The sequence below is a fragment of the Sebastes fasciatus genome, chromosome 15, assembly GCF_043250625.1.
Source record: "Sebastes fasciatus isolate fSebFas1 chromosome 15, fSebFas1.pri, whole genome shotgun sequence".
NCBI lineage: Eukaryota > Metazoa > Chordata > Actinopteri > Perciformes > Sebastidae > Sebastes > Sebastes fasciatus.
Genome location: NC_133809.1, coordinates 20,830,390 through 20,850,760, shown reverse-complemented (window position 1 = coordinate 20,850,760; position 20,371 = coordinate 20,830,390). Strand labels below are relative to the sequence as shown.

The window sequence follows — 20,371 nt, the reverse complement described above, 5'->3', positions numbered from 1 at the left end:
AGTCTGCACGTGGTCCCCCAAGGGTGCACCTTGTTTTGGCTTTTTCACACTCTCTCTCTCTCTCTCTCTCTCTCTCTCTCTCTCTCTCTCTCTCTCTTTTTCTCTTCCTCCCTCCATCCCTCATCCTTGCTGCTCTTAGCTGGTGAGATTATCCTCGGGTATGTTTGGAAACACAGCTGTTCCTCTCTCATTCCTCCCCTGATCCCTCATTCGCAAAACACACAAAACGCTACACTTCTTCTCACCATCAACCAGTGACAGGAGTGATGCATTTCCACCCCCCTCACACACACACACACACACACACACATACACACACACACGTCTACATGAGCTGCTGATAGAAGCGTTAATTGACATTGACTTGTATCACATTTATGTCACAGTCTGTCTAGTCAATCAGCGATGAATGGGCAGACTCATGTGCCCCCTCGGCTGGAATTCAACCCAGACAGAGCTCTTTTCCTGTGACCATATTGAGTATTTTACTGAAACAGATGTTAAGCAGTGGACTGGTGGTTATGCAAGAATATTAAAACATTAACATGACTGCATAGAGAAATGTTCATTTATATTCAGGCCCGATGGTTACCAGAGTGTTGACACATTTTGCAGTACATTAATCATTCAGTACAATCTTTTTAAAGCATATCTCATGTTTGGTTCACAAACACATCATCATTCCCGCGGATCTGTAAAAAGTCTTTAAAGGCCTTGAATTCATTAATCTAAAAATAAGGCCTTCATTGGTATTAAAATGTAGGAGTAGGAGACTTATTCCGTGCAGTGTTGCCAGACTCAAAATTGCCCACATGTTTGCATGCAGTTCTGAGAAGACAGCCTACATCAGCGGGTTAAATTGTTGTTATTGTAAAGTGTGTGTGAGTAGCATTAAAGATGGCCTATTATGCTTCTTTTTTTTTTTTCTTTCCTTTAGTGTGTTTTATAGGGGTTTTTTTGTGCATGTAAAAGGTCTGCAAAGTTACGAAGTCCACGCCAAAGGGAGTTACTCTCCCCCACAGAAATACTGCTCCTGAACGGCTTGAAACACCTTGATTGAAGTCCCGCCTTTTCTTCTGTATCGTTGTTATGTCACCCAGTAACATATTTGCATAATATCTGCCTAGCGGCTAGTTTGGCACGCCGTCAAACAAAGCTAGTTAGAGCAGAGCTGGAGCGGGGTCTGAAGAGTCTTTGGTTTGGTTGACCAATCACAATAGAGTGGGCCAGCTGACCAATCAGAGCAGACTGGGCTTTTCAATAGGGGGCAAGTATGCAGGTACATACAAGTATGCACCTGATAGGTCCTCTTTAAAAAAAGTCTGAAATCCAACTTACCTTAAAGCTGTAGGAACCCTGCGCAAACACTGTCTGGTTCATGAACTGATTCTGCAACATGAGTACTTTTTAAAAGCTCTATGTGATGCATTTTATTTTGTAAAGTATTAACTTTCAACTTTTCTTAACTTCAAAATGCCTAATATAATCTATAGTACACTGGCATTAAGTTGTAGCCCCATACAGTGTTGTTACCATTCTGTCTAATGTCGTCAAAAGTGCAGCAGCCTACAGTGGTGAATTCTGATGTCCCAGTGTGTTGCTGTTGGGCTGAGTTATCACATAGAGCTTAAAATAATATGTAAAATAAATCCAGAAGAAGAAGTTTGTCACAAAATATCCTCTGAAATGCCCTGATCATATATTTGTGATATAGATATAACAGTACAACAATAAAGGTTGAAATTTTCTTTTAACTTTCTAATCATTAGTGTTTTTGTTTTGTCCTCTTTATTGGCAGGTCGGGTAAACCCACTTACTTCAGTGCAGTGTTCAACACTCTCAGCCCAGCCATCAAACAGTCATGGATCAGTAACTTGCAGATGGCCAAGCTGGCTCTAGGTACAGTACACCGCCACCGTCTCAGTTGCACAAAATTTGTTCGCCTTTTAATTGTGAATGCATGAATTTATACAATATGATGGTTTACTTTATTGACTTGTTGGTATATCTGTCTCTTCAATCCATTGTCTATGATTATCCAAATTACTATTGTCAGACATTATTGGCAAGTAGTTGTTAGGTTAACTACATATTATGACCAAATCTAATGAGAAAATGAAAGCTGCACCAAAATATGTTTAAAAGACATCAAGTCTTTTATTCTGAAGACTGATAACTTGTGGTTTAAAAACACTTCCTGCTTACTGTACATTTATTGAATCAAGTGCTATTTGTGTTTGTGTTTTACATCAGAGGAGGACAACCTGCAGGGCTGGTTCTTTGCAGAGGAAGATGGGAATCAGATCAAAAAGCAGAAACACCCCCTCTTGCTTCGACAAATGCCCGTGGTCATGTCAAAGCTACAGGAGTTCAAGGTGAGACATTTTCCTTAACTATAACTTTCTTAAATGAAGGCAAAGAATAGGCAAATGTGGGCCGGTTAGCTCAGTTGGTTAGACAGTGGTACTAATGACGCCAAGGTTGTGGGTTTGATCCCCGTATGGGCCACGAGGTTTTTAGAGAGAGTTTGTGAACAGATTAGAGCACATGGCCAGTTTGGTTTAGGTCATTGATAATGTTAAGTTGTACATAGCATATAAAATGCTGCAAATGTAAACTGTGAATGAACTGCAGCAGATGTGATAAGTCACACTTGTTAAGGAGAAATCAGTTACAGTTATAATAACTATAGATGTTATCTTAAATCTGTGTCTCTGTGTGTGTCTCACAAATGTCACCCTCTTCCCTGTATGTCATACAGCACTTACTCTAGTATTATACTGTATGTCACAATGCATTACAATGCTTACGGTATTATGGCTACAAGCACTGACTGATCAAGTGGCTCAAAATAATAGCTTGACAATATGCATGTTGGCCGATTAGACTCACTTAGGTTAGAGTGTGGTGCGTTGGTCACCAAGGTTCGCAGATTCAAGCCCCGTAAGGGCCAGTGATCACAGTGTAGCACTGACTGACTGGCAAGTTTAGCCTGTAAGTTGCCAACACTGACAGTGTTAAGTTTGACATAAGATATTACATGGTTTTCAGTGTGTTGAAAACCAATATGAAAATCGACCTTTGGATGAACCACACCTGCCATCATAGAGCTTGTTTGCCTATGGGTGTGCATTATGTATAAATATGGGTGTGGTTTCCACTTTTCAAACTATACTGACTTGACGAAGATCCAAGCAAGATCAAATAGTAGCCATTAAAAAAACTGTGGCATGTGGCATAGTGTTCAGGCGTAGTATAGAAGTATAAAATAACTGGACTCAAAGGGCACTGGGGCAGGTTAGCTCGTGTGGGTTGGTTACTTCAAGGCTGAGATCTTTAATGTTTTTTTATCTAGACACTAATTAACACTAACTGGACACCTGTTCTATGTATCCTGTGAATTCTTACACGGTGACTTGATGCTCATCTGACCTTATTTCTTGATCACCCTCTCGTATTTCTTGCTGTTCTGTGACAGGTGGAATGTGCTGTTCATAATCCAGAGCCCCACATCAACATAGAGAGCACAGCAGATACTCCCGTCGTGGGCCACGGCTGTGTCTGGGTGAGACATTTAACCTACTTATTCCAAGGTTTATAGTGGCTAACCTACAATAATGTGGGCTTCTTCCACCTGGAGCAAGAACTAAAATTGTAGTTCTGGAGGAACAAATTCATGAGCCCCTCAACCCTGAAATCTTGGACTAGAGGATTGAGTTAAGTGTGTTGAGTGGCTTTAACAGCTGTTTATTGGCAGATCGCAGTCGTCTCATTTTCAGCAGCTGAGATTATTTAAATTTAATCACTTTTCTGTCAGTGAGTCTGACTCTTGGTTTTGGCAGAAAACTTTGTTTCGCTATAATGTGTTAGCTGAGCAGATGGTAAGTTTTTTAGCTGCTTCTCAATTAGAATGTCTAATGTCCCCTTGAGAAAACAATCTGGGTTTGAAAATGACTGCTTCAGTACTTTCTCAAAATAAACAATGACTGTCATAACCATAATAATCAGTGCTAATGCAGTGTTTTTGACCATCAGGGTCTGTTAAAGATATAAACATCACTCTAGCTGGTTATTTTAATGGTGAGGTAATGTATAAACTGTTGATCATTTGTTAAGTGCTGTTTGCTTTCTTTGACTTATACTGCGCTTTCCGTGCTGGGTATCTCCTAGAAAGATGTTCAGGACTAAATCATTCATTTATTAATAGTAATCCATTGAAATAAATTAATGAAAGTATCCCGAAAACAAAAGGTTTCTTTATCTTTATCTTTATCTATCAGGTTGCAAGTTGCACCAACCAGATGGGCCAGATATCCATAGTGGCCATGCAGAGCTCCAGCCCTAAGGTGACTGAGTGTTTCAATGTGGAGTCCCGTATCCTCTGCATGGCCTACGTCCCCGCAGAGCAACCCCAGGAGAACGGCGAGAAGTTACCCGAAAACAACCATGTCCCCGCAGCGAAGGCCAGTGATTCTCCCAGTGTGTGTTTGGGCATGGAGGAGGGCAGGTACAGCACACAGTTTACTTACAACAATTTTTTTTGTGAATCATGTAAAGTCAGCTGTACCCACACCATGCAATATGTTTACTTTTTAATAAGAGACAGACTTTTAATTATGCATCCATAAAAGATAAATGTCAGGTTTTAATTATGCATGTATTAATGTAGAAGCATAATCAGGATCAAAGAACAAGGGTGTCTCTCTAGGCTTTAGTACTGCGAGAGATCCAACATAGTGGCCAATATATTTATAATACTTGTCTGTCCACGAACAATTCAATGGACCATAATGCAATGTAGCATTCAAAAGTAGCATTGCTGTGTCCATCTGTATGTAATGCATGCAACAGGTCAGGGTGTTCTCTTTTACAGCTTGTCAAAAATCATTTTAATGTAATTGTAGGAAGTCACTTAATTTGACAAACCAGCTTTAGGGAAAGTGAGTAAACTCAAAAAAATCAATTAATTCACCACAAAAAGCACCCAGAATGCATTTGAAAATGTTGCATGTTTTCCCCTCTGTCTCTCCCTTCATCCAATAAATATTAAATAAAATAAATGAGTACTAATAATTAAAAAAATATAATCTTAAGAAAAAAATAGAAAATGTTTCACTTGTTTCAGCTACAAAATAGGTTTAATTGGCATGTGGGAAAAGTTATAGACTTAAATTTAAAACTTGCAGGTATCATTCAAAGTGTCAAAGGATGCCCACTTTTACAACAGTACTCTAAAATGTCCCACAAACACCACAACATAATGACTAAATGCAATAATCTCTGTAACTGCATCTGCTGCCAAAATGTCATTGATAACACACAGATAGACGTGTATATCAAAGAAGCACACTATATTAAGTTTGGTTCTAATTTGATCTCCTGTCCTGTTCAGCATCATCGTGTATAAGAGCAGCCAGCGGTCCAAGAAAGTACGTCTGCAGCATTTCTTCACCCCAGACAAGTCCACTGTCACCAGCCTGGTCTATAAGAAGCACTCTCTGTACGTGGGCCTGGTCAGCGGCTCTGTGGCAGTCTACTCCAGATCACAAGGTGTGTGTTTCTTGAGGGGGAGGGACATGTCAATGTGTGTCTCTTCTGTTATAGTCTCAGAATTCTGCCTTTGTAATGTTTGTTGATACTCTTCAACAGCTATAATTAGGGCAATTACAGGGTTAAATCACTGTTATTGGGTGAAACAGAAATGCATTCATTGAGTTATTTAGATTTGGTTTTAAAAATGTGTAGGCTGACAGTGTTTATCTCAATATTTAGTCTGCACCAGTCCTGAATTTTGTAACCTTAACCATAACTGGCCATGTACATGAATAAGAGCACTGTTCTGCTCACTTGGTAACTTTGTTGTTAGATTTAGCAACTTCTGACACACTTCTGCTGACCTAATTTACCAAATGCAACCAGCACACTATCTCATGACTTTTTTCCAATTATAGTGTTGGCAGAACATTTCAAGTGTTACAATGCTGAATAGCATTGATGCAGCTAAACATTTGGCAACACCGACTGAAAGGGGTTATTCTGGGGACAACATATGCAGAGATGTTGTTGTGTGATCCATCGCTCTAACTGCTCTTTTCTCTCTCTGAGTCACCGGGTTGCCGTTAGTGTGTAAGTCAGAGGCTCACTGTGTAGCTGGAGGTCAGGGGTCTCCTCTGCTCTGTGTTGAGGTTCTGTTTCCGTTAGTTCGGTTGTCTGGGAGAAGCCAATCTGTTTTTGCGTTGACCTATTTAATGTCTTCCCTCCCAGATGGGCACTGACACATTAGAGGAGAGGATCTGAGCTGCACTCTTCCCACAGTCCTTCACATTCTGTGTTTTGTTCATTCTCTTATTGGATTTCAATGCGGTGCAAACAGAGTGTCCCTGAGCTTCCTCTTCTCTCTGTTTCTGGGTTTCATTTTCTCTGTCTTTGTGTGCTTTTTATCTGTGTCACATGATATGGGTAAAGATAAGTACAGAACATGAGGAAACGGGCTTCTTGTAATTCTTGGCTGTCAAGTATAAGTGTTGGTATCTCTATCCTGTGATGATACCATCGCTAGAGGCATGTTTATTCTAACCTCAGTCACACATATTTATTCCTCTCCATGCGCTCTTATGACTCAAATTAAATTTCCAAGGAAGAACTCTTAAGTGTCCTTGCTCAATTTTCTATCTTTGTTTATCTGTTAAACGCACAATATGTAATTTTCTGCTGCTAGAGGTCTCTCAATCAAAACAATAACAAAAGACAGAGTTTGGTAATGTTGTGAAGTGGCGTGGGATCATAGGAGTTGTTGTCTTTGCCACCATTGCGTCATTACAGTCAGCATTCCATCAGTGTTCATCGTTCAGGAGTTTTTTTCCAGGAGCCAAATTATCCGCAGAGGTCCCCTCCTCCTCAAAGCAAACAGACCAGGTGTTTAAAACCGGTAAAAACACTGAATAAAGTAGTTTCACGTTAAAAATCAGTGTTTCTCCAACTTTGTTTGGCAGACACAGGACAGGAAGGGTTGCGAGCCGAGCTGCCGCTAACGTTTGCTGAGCTGAGCTTGTTTCTCTGAGAACTTAAAGGACCAATGTGTAACATTTAGGGGGATCTATTGGCAGAAATGGAATATAATGTTAATAAGTATGTTTTTTTTAGTGTATAATCACCTGAAAATAAGAGTCGTTGTGTTTTCGTTAGCTTAGAATGAGCCCTTCATATCTACATAGGGAGCAGGTCCTCTCCACAAATTCCACCATGTTGCACCGCCATGTTTCTACAGTAGCCCAGAACCAAACACTGTTAACTTTTCCTGCCTGGGCCAGAGTCGATAACGTTACTCGCTCCCGACGCCGCAGCTGTCTCTCTCTTGCTTCACAACTCACTTCCCTTGTATACACACACTCTACACACTGGCTCTGCTCCAAATGACTTAGGCTACTCTAACAACTGGCTCTAGAGAGGGCCATTCGCGTCGGCCACCGTAGCTCTCCAACACGATTGGCACACGGAAGAGACTTCAGTTGGTTGCAATCTCAACCTCATCGCTAGATATCGCCAGATCCTACACTTTGTTCCTTTTAAGATCCAGATGTCTGGTTAAAAACGACCATGATCTAGAAATTGTATAGTGAAAATGTGGCTTAAAGCTGGATAAAAAGACAAGTTATGACTTGAATTCTGGCAGACAACCACAACGCTGATGCACGCACAAAGGGCATATGACACCATTGACAGGCGTCATATCCCAAATGAAACGGACCCTTACTTTGATTAAAATTTCTCTGGGTTTGAAAATTGTTGGAAACATTTGGGATAATGTAAGCATATAACATAGATCTTGTAATTTTTAGACATTTTAATGTGGTAAAGTTGCATATTATACCTTTTATGTTGGTCTGTTAGGCTTGTGTGTGAAACAGAGAGAATATTTATGATAGCCTGAGGACAGAAACACAGGAGGATTCTTGCTCATTCCACAGCTGAGTTGACAGTTTGCCTGGAAGAAACTGTGCTGTATTTACGCAGCCATTCAGGAATGTTCAGGACTACTCATTACTCCTTGTTTTGATGGACGTGTCACCTCTCAGAGTATGCCAGTGTTGGCCTGTGATGCAACTTCTCATCATTCATCACCACTGCTGTGCCAAATGAAGTCCCAGCAGAAAACCCTGGCCCTAGATCTTCTGAGTCTGATTTGCATGGTTTCATCCCATCAACAGCTCTGTCACTGTCACTGGAACATGATGCCCCGATGCTAAAATGATGAGTCATCCTGAATAGTTTGGTAGGGAAACTGTCCCCATTGTAATTCTGCTCAAGTATTTAATCACAGGGAAAGGCTCTGCCTGTACCCCCATTAGCATTTAAAGTAGACTCGCGGTTTACACTGCAGAGAAGAAAGCAAGCAGAACTATGAAAATGATCAGCTTATATGCTTTGATGTTGAACTGTCAGCGGATCAAAGGGGACCCTCACAGTGAATAGCGACGAGACATGAAAAACAACCGAACAGACGGGGATGTTGCTTTGTCTTTAAAGCCATCAGAGTTATACGGCATGGAAATGTCATCCTGCTGTAGATGCAGTGTGTCTGAAGCTGGCCAGTCAGCCTCATTCTGCCATGCTTGCGCTTTCCTTTTGTGACTGACTGAAAGAGATGGAGAAGGAAGGAGGCAATGATTCGGCAAAGGTCGCACGTCATAGCCAGACGGTCAGAACATAAACTCTGTCCTCCTCTGTTCTGCCATCCTGCATCATTTACTTTATCCTGTTGAGAGTACTGTGCATTATTTGTTGCAGCTTTGTCTAAATATGAAAAATGATTGGCTTGTTTAATCAGTTTTCACTGTCTGGTTTTGTGTGCCACTGTTTGTACACTGTGATGTAGGGCTGTGTATTGGCAAGATCCTGGCGATACGATACGTATCATGATACAGGAGTTACGATTCAATTTTAGGAAAACTCATAGTATTAAGAATAAAATGCCATTTGCATTAAATCTGAGTTAAAAAAAAAGTTTTAAAAAATGTTATGCAATCAGAACAGTGGGATCTGCATTTGCATTTATCACAGTCCCTGTAACATCCAACATCATAGCACTACTTTGAGAGGACACATACACTGAGAGGGCGCATCTCTTTGCAAACGAAATAGTAAGTACTGAATGAGTTAATCTTTGCATGTAAACTATCAATTACAAATTGATACAGTATTTTTGAGAATCGATACAGTATCACAAAACATAATATCACAATACTCAATATTTTCAATATCTTCTTACACCCCTACTGCGATGAGTAGTTTGTTGCAGCTGACATGAAGGAATGCTACAGTTTAAGACGAGAGAGATGTGGGCAGACTTACATAAGACTACAAGTTGGCACTCCTGTCTTTTTTTTCCTTTTTCTTCTTTCCTTTTTCCATTTCTTTTTCTCTCTAGTACATCTACCTACAAAGTATGATTATTACAATAATAAACACAGGGCATTGCAGCTGTAATGCTAATCCCACCTAGCCCCTTTAGTGGGAGATTACCCTCACTTCCCCAGTCATTACTGTACCTCTGAAAGAACATGTCTCCCTGCGTGGCACCTCTGCCTTCAATAGCCGCCTTTGTGCCTTCTCTTAACAAACACTATTGGTGAGGCCTCATTCACTTCCTGGCCTAGATTAGCTAAGGGAATGTGGTATCTGGAGGAAATGAAGTCTGGATTCAACACGGGGCTCTTCTAGGTAAAAGTACATGTCAGTAAATGTTGTTACTGATTCACATTCCCATATTTGTGTGTAAAATTGATAAAATATTGAACTTTCTTCTGTCCAACAAACGTACATTTCTTCTCATTTTATGACGACATCGTTTGAAATCTAAACTAGTGAATATAATGCTTTCAGAAATGTAACATGTTGATATTTATAAAGGCACTACATGGGGTGTTTCATTGCAGCAGAGCTGGCACTGTAGGTGCCCAGGCACATGTAGAACAGAGTGTGTGGGAGGTGTGTGTGGGATCGAGCTCGGCACTGACTAATGCCTCGCAGCCCATCTATATTCATAGTGAAGGCTGTGAAAACCATCAATGGCCACTCCACCAGCATTAGCAGAGCCATAAATGCAGATGACCTTTTCAGGCGACACTTACAAAGACAGAGTGTCTATTACAGTGTCTTCCATATAAAGTATAAACCATTCTTCTTTCCTGAACTATTACATGACACATTGCTAGAGGTTTACTTTGCTGAAGAGAATACAATAATACTAATAGAAGTAATGTATACTACTGTACTATTTGATTGTTTTTCCTTATGTTTCACTGTACGGGAGCTTTATTCGATTTCAGATCCTTACTGAATATATATGTGTTCTGTGTTTGCATATAAACTGCATTTTGTTTATTTTTTTGAGTACTGAGGTGCCAGTATTGTGTCTGTTTTTACAGATGGTGTGTGGAGCAGTGAAAAGCCGAAGGTGCTGAAATTGGGAGTCCTCCCAGTGAAGGCCATGCTGGCTGTGGAGGAGCACATCTGGGCTTCAACAGACGGACAGGTCTTCATCATCAGCACCCACACACACTGTGTAGAGGTACGTAACCCAGCTCTGATACTGTTAGGCTTCTATTACACACCATGTCCACATCATAACCAGAGCAGTTTAGAAGATCATTGTGTGTGTGTGTGTGTGTGTGTGTGTGTGTGTGTGTGTGTGTGTGTGTGTGTGTGTGTGTGTGTGTGTGTGTGTGTGTGTGTGTGTGTGTGTGTGTGTGTGTGTGTGTGTGTGTGTGTGTGTGTGTGTGTGTGTGTGTGTGTGTGTGTGTGTGTGTGTGTGTGTGTGTGTGTGTGTGTGTGTGTGTAAATAACCCTTTTGAGTGCAAATTTATTTGTTGTAAGGGAGATTTCCCAAGAAGCATCCAGCTGCAGTCACTAAAAGTATAAAGAACCTCTAGTACAGGGCTGCCCACTATCATCTCTTGGCCTGCTATCAGGCATGATTTGGCCCTCTAGATGTTTAGCGATTTGTTTATCTTTAAGGAAGGTACTGGCATCATATGAATTTAGAAAACCTAAGGAGTCCATTGGTACCAACCATGTCATGTTAGCTTGTCGGGAAGGAGGCTAAATAACGCTCCAAAGTTAGGCTAAATTTTGGTGAGGAAAAACTGGCAAGGAGTTCCTTGACCTCTGACTTCAATATCTGTGAATGAAAATGGGTTCTATGGGTACCCACGAGTCTCCCCTTTACAGACAAGCACACTTTATACCAACCCCATTCAGTTTGGGGCAGAAACATGCAGTTTTTTGAATGCAGTATAAATGTGTTATTTTCGTCTATTCTAAAAATGGTGTAGGCTGAATACTTAGCTGCGTTTCGATTGCAGGAACTTTCCCCCGGAACTAAGAACCTTTTGAGGAACTCTTTGCGTTTCGACCGCAGGGACCAGGGTCTAGTAATAAATAAGTACTGGGGACAAACCTTCACCCCCAAAAAAGGCCCTGGTCGGGGGGTAGTACTTTCTGAAAGTACCGTAACTTTCGGGGTGGGGTTTGCAGGGATAACGGTGGGTATGACTGGAAATGAGTCCAATTGTATTCAGCAGGTGGGTTTTAAGGGGTTAACTATGTAAAAGCTAAAATAATATTCAATAAGGGGAACTTGGGATCCTAGTACCATTTTGCATCTTAACAATACAATACATAGTAGGTGTTAACTTTTGGCCCGTGGCCCACCATTGAGTTCCAGTTTTTGCCCTCCAAGGGAAAACCCCTGCTCTAATAGGTGAAGGTGCCTCATTTCCCATCCCGGGATTTCTTCTTTCCACATCCTGAAATTTTGGATGGTGTTCCCTCTGTGTGTGTTTTGGCCTGGTTTCGTGAATGGAAGCACCTGCCTCAGGTCCAGGAATAGTAACGTCCCTGTGACATGCACTCTACTAATAATCTGTTTAGCCTCATTAAGCTCATTATCTTGGACCACCTGCCTGTCTCGCTCTCTTTTCCTCACCGAGGACTTACAGTTAGTCCAGAGCGGTGACTGTAAGTGAAGCAGGAGAGAGACAGAGAGGAAGAAATGGTGAGATAGATGAAGAAAGAAATTAGAATATAATTAATCAAAGGTAGATACAATATAAATAACTGGTTAAAATGTTTGCAAAACAAAATGCAGGAAGTTACATTTATATTTCATGCTCCTTCATCACCACATTTTGTCAGAACCCTCTACTGACACACTTGTGGATGGACTCTCCTTAGCCAAATATAACTCCACCTACATGTAAAGCAATGTGTGGTGAGATTATGTAACCAGTGGTGATGGAAAAAGCCCAGTTTCCTGGTTTCCTTGCACAGAGAATTCAAAATTACCCTCTTGCACATATTTGAAAACGATTCCGGTTCACACTAATAAAAGAAAGGCAAATCAAGAGTTAAAGAAAGTTGATTTAATGTAATATTTATATATAAGATCTTAATAAACATTGGTAAATAATACGTTCCATGTGCTTCCTGTTTTGACTACACCTGACAGTCTCATTATGTTCTGAAATATTGACATCACCCCTGAATAAACATATGTGGTTCATTTGGCCAACAAAATCCCCATTGTTTCATATTTTATGTTGCCCATTGTAGAAATGTGACCCTTTTGATTCCCTTTCGATGGTAGAGTATAATCACAGAGTCCCAGAGATTACAACCACAGACAATGCATGGGCTGCTGTAGTCTAAACAGACTGAGACAGACTTTCTGTGGGTTGATTGCTTTTCAAATAGTTTTTCTCTAGTTTAGTTTAGTTTAGTCACAAACAGCAAACACAAGTCAAAAATTCACCCTGTAGCCACTGTCGTGTTTAGCTTGGGTTTAAAGTGTCAACAGTATATAGTGCTGTTTGTGCAACAGCCTGTTGGATTTTTTTTAACGTCAGTGTTAGGCGTAGGCAGACTGTCACATTCACAGCTAGACAGCAACCTGCTACACAGTTTGAACACTAACCCAGATTAATTAAGATGTAAGATTTGGTGCCAGGGTCTCCTGCACCGTAGCTCGCTGAACGAGCCACCAAACAAACATTCAGCGGGGAAAAGTGCACCTCAGTTTGCAGGTTATAAAGCTAATTAGCTGGTAATCAGGTAATTAACCGCTAATCAGCTGCAGAACGTGCAGAGAAAGTGCAAATACCGCTTTGGTTCTCTTAGATGCTGGTGTGGTCCGTACTCTTCAATGCAGAGTAAAGTAAGAACCACAACTTTCAGTTATTCTGGTAGGAGATCCTTTATTGACTCAGACTGTTCTCAAAGGTTTCATGTTTACTCGTACTTGCAAACTTGTTTTCTGTTTTAGTCTAACTACTACTGAAAAAGTCATTAGAAGTATCACTTGGTGACATTCTGAATACACTCACTCTTCATAATGGTTATTGTTACTTTGGCGGAAGATGTCACGAGTCTCCCCTTTACAGACATGCCCACTTTTTACTACTCAATTGCAGTTTTGCGCATTTGAAATCAATTAATTGATTTCCAATAATAAATATGTACATACATCTGCATAAAGCAAGCATATTCGCCACTCCCATGTTGATAAGTGTATTAAATACTGGCCAAATCTCCCTTTAAGGTACATTTTGAACAGATGAAAAATGTGAGATTAATTTGCGGTTAATTAACTATGGACAATCATGCAATTAATCAAGATTCAATATTTTAATCAATTGACAGCCCTAATTTATTATAAATGTGCAATAGGTAATGCCTGAGTCCTGTCTTCCCCCATCCAGAGGCAGCTGGAGGCCCACCAGGAAGAGGGCATGGTGGTGTCCCACATGGTGGTGGCCGGGGTGGGCATCTGGATCGCCTTCAGCTCTGGTTCCACTCTGCGCCTTTTCCACACCGAGACCCTGGAGCACCTCCAGGATATTAACATTGCCACACCTGTCCATAATACACTGCCTGGTAAGACTTATCATTTCTCGACTGACAAAATATCAATCCAGTTTCCAGTGGGTATGAAAAAGAATACATATTGTGGATGTTTATTACATTTCCAAATATCAGAATAACTAACTGACTAATTAAACTTTTTCCGTCACTTATTCATCAGACTATGAGCCAAAGTATTAATTATTTTGGGAAAAAGTCTTTGCTGCCGATAGAGAGATTTGTAAATGATTTTACTAGCACCCAAGTTTATAGTTAAAATTTTTAGCATCAAAGACAGAATTTAGTCAGCCCACATTGCTGAATTGCTTTGTTTTACTGTTTTTCTTTCCTCTGCATCTCATCCCCAACATTTTATTTTTGTTGGACGAATGCAATCTGTTTGGGATCTTCTCGTTCCATCTTCAAAGTAACCAGAAGGACAGTACTGGAGGTTTAAGATGTTAAACAGTACACAGTAATTTATAACAAAACATACTGTATTGTAGTATTCAGAGCCTTGTGGTTTAACATTCAGTCATGGTGAATCTGTGGTCTTACCACCTCAACAACCACCTCCTCTCTCAGTTCTCTCCGCCTGCCCTTGAGTGTCAATCAGTAATGTGATCTGCACGCCTGAGCGAGACTGAAACCTTTTAGAGAGTGTCAAACTGTCTGACGAAGAACGGCAAAGTGTAGTTGTTCTCTCTTTTGATATCTGATCTTGTGATCATCTAGTCAAATATACTTAATCAGGTACAGCCCAGCATTTGTGGACTGTGATGCAGGTCCCACGACCTCATGTTTTCAAAGTGCTGGCTGTCAGTAGTTCGCTGACATCAGTGCAGGTGATCATCCAGACCGCTCTTGTTATGGCAGGTTTGTCATGCTCTCGTCCTCCTTTAGTCTAAACAGTGAATCAGGAACCTCTCATTTTGTCTCTATTCATAGTGTTGCATAAAGAAAACTGTTGACCTTGGTGTGCTCTGGAAGACGCTGTCTAAAAGGAAAATCCAGCCCGAATTCGAAAACTTGTGAAAACAAATAATGGGACATTCTCTTGGTAACTGGCCAAACAAAGACAACATTAATTATGACATCACATTAATAGTGCATAGTGCAAATATAGTGCATATTTGCGGCTGAGCTACTAGTTGAGCTTGTGGAGTTCAGCATAAAATAAAATTTTTCAGCTGTCTGAAACATTAAAGGGATAGTTCTAGTGGTTTGAAGTGGGGTTGTATGAGGTACTTATCCATAGTCAGTGTATTACATACAGTAGATGACGGTCGGCTCGCCTCCAACTTGGAGAAGCAGACAGAAGTTACTGCACAGAACCAAATCAATGTACTGCTGTGGAGGGGGGCAGCAGCAAAACATATTTCAGCCACCTAAAAAGGCTCACCTAAAAAAAGAGAAATCAATATCCGTTTAAGTGTATGCTACATTTAGAATATTTTCACCTCTTTACCTTGCCGTCAGAAAAGCCCTTTCAGATGAGGAACTGAAGCAGTTGTATCCAGCTATGCTCTTGCCAAAGCCACCAGACTCCATTGGAAAAAACAGTTAGTTAGTTTGTGCTATAGTGTGACTTTGGTGAATCTGAACCAAAGTCACAAAGTAACACAGCCAGCAATTGAGGCAGCGGTTGACCAACAACTACCATGTTCTGCGAGGTAAAATTACTGTTTGTTTTTTTAAATGGAGTCTGGTTGCTTTGGCTAGAGCATAGATAACGGCTTCAGTTCCCAGTCGGAAACATAGACTGTATAGCTGTCTCATAGCAAGATAAACCGGTGAAAATATTCTAAATATAGCGTACACTTAAACTGATATAGATTTTTTTAGGTGGGCCTTTTAGGTCTCTAAAATACGTTTTGTTGACGGCCCCGTCCACAGCAGTACATTGCTTTACTTCCGTGCAGTAACTCCTGTCTGCTAAAAACTGGGGGCGTACGGACCGTCATCTACTGTAGGTAATACACTGGCTATGGATAAGTACCTTATACAACCCCTCTTCAAAACACCCGGACTATCCCTTTAATGGTAACAAAGATTTTTGGAACTCAATATTATGTTAAAAATAACACTTTCTCAATCGATCAGAATGTTATGCTGGCACAAAATATTAACTGTAATGACAAATAAAACCAAAGCTATCTAGATTAAACACAAACAACAATGTAGGAGTATGTGCAGGTTGCTCTTCAACAGACCTGATCTCACATTACTAGTGAGAGCAATAATTTAGAGGAGAACAGTGGTTTGTTCCTGCTTTTAAGAGCAATTTACTTTACTTACATCATTCCACTATAATGGCTCACCTTTGATCTCTGACTGTGTAAGGCACTACGAAGGTAACCCTGTCATTACCAGGCTGTAATATCTTCAGAACAGCATCAGAGACAAGACAAATGAGCCATATTTCACAGACTATTTGATACAGGATTACTTTAATTGTGGGGAGCAAATATTTGTTATAGAAGCTCTGAAAAATCAAGAAGTTGAACTTGTCATATTTATCATACAGTGTGTATCCAAAACCCAGGAGTGTATTGCAGCGTGTCATAACACGAGCTAGAAGGTGTTCTTTAGCAGGGACATTATTTTTGTTGCTATGGCAATCGTTGTCATCACACTAGATTATTGTATTTAGTGTGCGGCAGTTGGTTGTGAAACAGTTTCCTGCCACGTGTGTTTAAGCCAAACGCTGTCACTATCAAACCAAATGACTGTTAGGGTGACAATTGTCTCAGGCTGCTGAAGTCATCAGAGCAGCCTGCTGCTGCTTTGGATCTTGTAATCTGCTGCGTTACATCAGCTTCACCCAAAAAACACGCAGCCGAAAAAGGATCATTGTAGTTTTTTTTCTTTTGCTTCTGTTGGTATGAAGTCAGGATTTGTGCCGACTGATCGCTGCTGCTTTCAATCTCTTTCTCCTCCATGCTGAGTAATACAGACAGCTGCGGTTTGGCGTGCATATCCTGGAGCATTCTGCAATGTTGTCTTGAAGTTTTATATCGATGTTTTTTTGACAATTGACTCATCGCCTTCTTCTTGAAGCTGGATTGCATGATTCTCCAATGAGGTTTTGGGTTTTTGATAACAGCTGCGGTTTGATCTGTATGTGTATTGTGGTCTGCAGTTAATGAGTAGCCTGCAGTTGTTCTGTGCGATCTCATCTACAGCATCATTAGCGGTGCTGCCATTAGCCCAGCTCTGCCTAGACTGTGTGCACATTTAGTCTTCAGAGGGACTTCTCTATTATTGCCACAAGGTAGCAATAACATTCGGAAAAGGCATCAGAAGTATTTAGCAAAATGACAAAAGAGAACGTGTGGAGGTTGTGTAACATCTGCTAAAGCAGGTTAGCTCTTTTCATCAGGCACTACTCCCACTTCAAGCAGCATTTACTAATCAGCAGCAGAATGTCAGATCTCGTGTAATTAGCTGTTGGGAGATGGTTTTAAATACCACTTAGCTGTTGGAGCAGCTATGAAGACAGAATCCAATGAAGGCTAAAATACAAACTGCAACAAAGGACCATCCACTCACAGCTTTTCGTATCCATGGCTACAAGTTGTTCACTGTGGCACAACGGTTAACAGCATTGCTGCACCATCATGCTTCTGTCTGCAGAGGTTTATGAACAGTTCTGGCAACAGTTGAAACATTTACAAACCCAAGTTTCCTTCAGGAAATCCCTAATTGCGTGTAAAAATGTAATGACCAACTGCTTGGAGTATCCACACTGACTTGATATTGTGGGAGAATCTCACTCCAGTGTTTAGAGTTACAAATGGAAGGCCTCTTTGTCAGACAGATGTGAATGATAAAAGTTGGGACCTCGCTGCCCATATTGGCTAATAGGATCCATGCAACCGCAGAGGAAGCTGGTTCTGGGACAGACGACCACACATGAAAGCTTTCATCCTCTGGGCCTTAAGAGCTCACTTCCTCTGATAACAGTATTGGGTCCTTGGACTGTCAGTCAGCATGGAAATCAAATGCTTTTTATACAGTTTAAATCACCAACAAGGTTGTGTGTAGGGCTGTACCGAATACCATTTTTTGGGCTTCAAAGCTTCGTTGAGAAATATTCAAAGGTATTCGAAGTTTGCAGGCTGACATGTTTCTCTGTCTGTCTGTCTTCATCTCCCCACATTTGCTGTTGCCGCACTACTGTACACACATGCACCTCTACGCACAACAAACAGCGATATCCGTCTGAAAATAACTAATAATAATTCATGTTGGATATGAACAATAAATAATGCTCTGGGATTATTCCTTATTTCATGGGGTATTTGGGGTTTTATACATTGTTATATATATACCATGGCAACAGTTGTGTGTTTGTGATTTGGATATTTAATGAAGCAGTTGCATGAAGTCCACCTGCCTACCTCTCTTTTTCGTGGTCTGATCTGTGCTTTACCAGAAACCTCCACGGTGGCGTTTATCACTGCCGGCTACTGCTTTTGAACAAAATGAGACCAGAAGATTTGCTGTTTCTGCACAAACTCTGATGTAATTGGAACTGCCAACTGAACTGTTTGGACACGAGCGACTGCCTGTAATCGATGCGTTGGAGTCAGTGTGATGGGTCTACATTTACTGAAACATAAGCTAAAAAATAAATAATATCATCAGAAAATGACAAAAAGTGATCTAATATTTGATCTCCAGGAAGTCCGCATTATTAAGGAGGGATATTCTATTACAATGCCTTGTGCAATTTTGGTTTGTCCACAGAACACACACAATCAGGCTCACACAATCTGAGACATGGGGTGTTGCCTTCAGTGTGAATGCCTCTGTAAATGGTGCAGTGTTGAATGTAGGAGGTGCTCTAGGTGGGGTTATCCTTCTCATGTTCATGCATGTTGGAGCAATTCTGCTAACTCCCCTCATTGCAGACAGGATGTCCTTATCCAAGGGCTAAACAGGCAGCGAGCTAATATGCTGTAATAGCAGTCATTTTCACTGTAACTAGTGTTTATTAAAGGATCCTATGCGACTCACGTTTTAGAGTAATTTAGTGATATTAGTAGCTGATTGGGTGCTGTAAAAACATACTACTCTCGCTCTGCATTCCCAATTTCTCTTTTTCCAAAATAAAGTAGGACAAGAAATCCACATCAGGAGGAGCACAGAAGCTGTAAAATAATTACGAAATAGTCACAAAATGCTCATATTAATGAAAAAGTGAGGCAAATCGTAATGTAAATAATGTTCAAATTGAATAAAATAGAGGATATCTTTCTTAAGAAGCACTTCAAAAAGCAGTGGTCCTCCGTCAAAGCAGACTGTACCGTGATGATGTCTCAGAGGATGGTGACGAGCTGGCGGGCTGCTGTGCTGAGGGTCTAGTCTGCCTTTGTCTGCTGCTCTGTGACCTAAATATGCAGCCATGCATGGCCTAATGGGAGACAAACATCAGGGGGGGTCAGTAAATAACACCTCCAGCTCTTCTTTGTTTGTACGCCACCATTGTTGCACACATCCTAACATGGATAAGATGCTTATTTCTGAGTGAACATCCACTCCCTCAGAGATACTAACAAGGATTGTGTAGACAGGATAGGACTGGATAACATACTGTAGCTGCAATGTGAAGAAGCTCCAGTTAAAACTTGTCTTCATTTGATCTTCTCCTTGGAAACATTTCAGATTGACATGGAAATCAAGTTACGATTCTTCGTGATCAGTGAGGTATACAGTGTATGATAATTTCAAGATATCTGACACTTCCAGGGTGTGAAGTGAACTTTCTGGTTCACCTACTAAAAGGCAATGGTACTTACCTTTTTTTAACAGCTGGGTTCGGTTGGTGGTCGGTCAGTCCAACGCTTCACTCCATATCTCAACAACTGTTGGATAGATTTCTATGAAATTGTACACAGACATTCATGGTCCCCAGAGAATGAAGCCTCCTGACTTTGGTGATCCCCAAAGCGTTATTATCGCATTAACTTTGACAGCCCTAATATATGCATAGAAATACAGCACCCTAAACTTTTCCTTCTCAATGATGCAATTGATCAAATTTGTGTTTTTATCATTGGGTGACCAAATTTTTCTCTGCTAAGAACTAGAACACTTCAAATTGCTTTACAATTGGAGTAATATAGAAAGAGGGTATAGCTTCCTGCGATAGAGACTGAAAGGGCGATTACTCACATACTGCTGATCTGAGTTATTTCTAGACTTGACTGAATGGCTGATAAGAGTGTATTATTGTAATGTTTGGGATTTGCTCCTCCCCCCTGCTGTTGGTTGTCAGTACTAAGTGCAGATCAAAGTGGTGCTCTGGTCTAGGATCAGGGTACCGAGCTGGGCCGTGTTGACGTTCACTCTGGGTTTATTTTAGTTCACCCTCTGGGTGGGGAACTCCAAATATTATGAAAGGAGGAAGTTGAGCAAGGCCCCCGACCGGCAGTCTGTGTGTTTCTGGGCCCTCATTAGAAGCACA

General features: G+C 40.8%; 1 protein-coding gene across 2 annotated transcripts in view; it reads left to right on the top strand.

Moving 5' to 3' along the window:
* The window catches only part of arhgef10 (Rho guanine nucleotide exchange factor (GEF) 10), a 59,024-nt gene that overhangs the window by 34,651 nt on the left and 4,002 nt on the right, over positions 1–20,371 (top strand). For both annotated transcript variants that reach the window (XM_074609704.1, XM_074609702.1), the window contains 7 exons: positions 1,799–1,899; positions 2,254–2,375; positions 3,479–3,565; positions 4,281–4,507; positions 5,393–5,550; positions 10,428–10,570; positions 13,758–13,932. In XM_074609704.1, the coding sequence (XP_074465805.1) occupies positions 1,799–1,899; positions 2,254–2,375; positions 3,479–3,565; positions 4,281–4,507; positions 5,393–5,550; positions 10,428–10,570; positions 13,758–13,932 (1,013 nt within the window). The remainder of the gene's footprint in view (positions 1–1,798; positions 1,900–2,253; positions 2,376–3,478; positions 3,566–4,280; positions 4,508–5,392; positions 5,551–10,427; positions 10,571–13,757; positions 13,933–20,371) is intronic.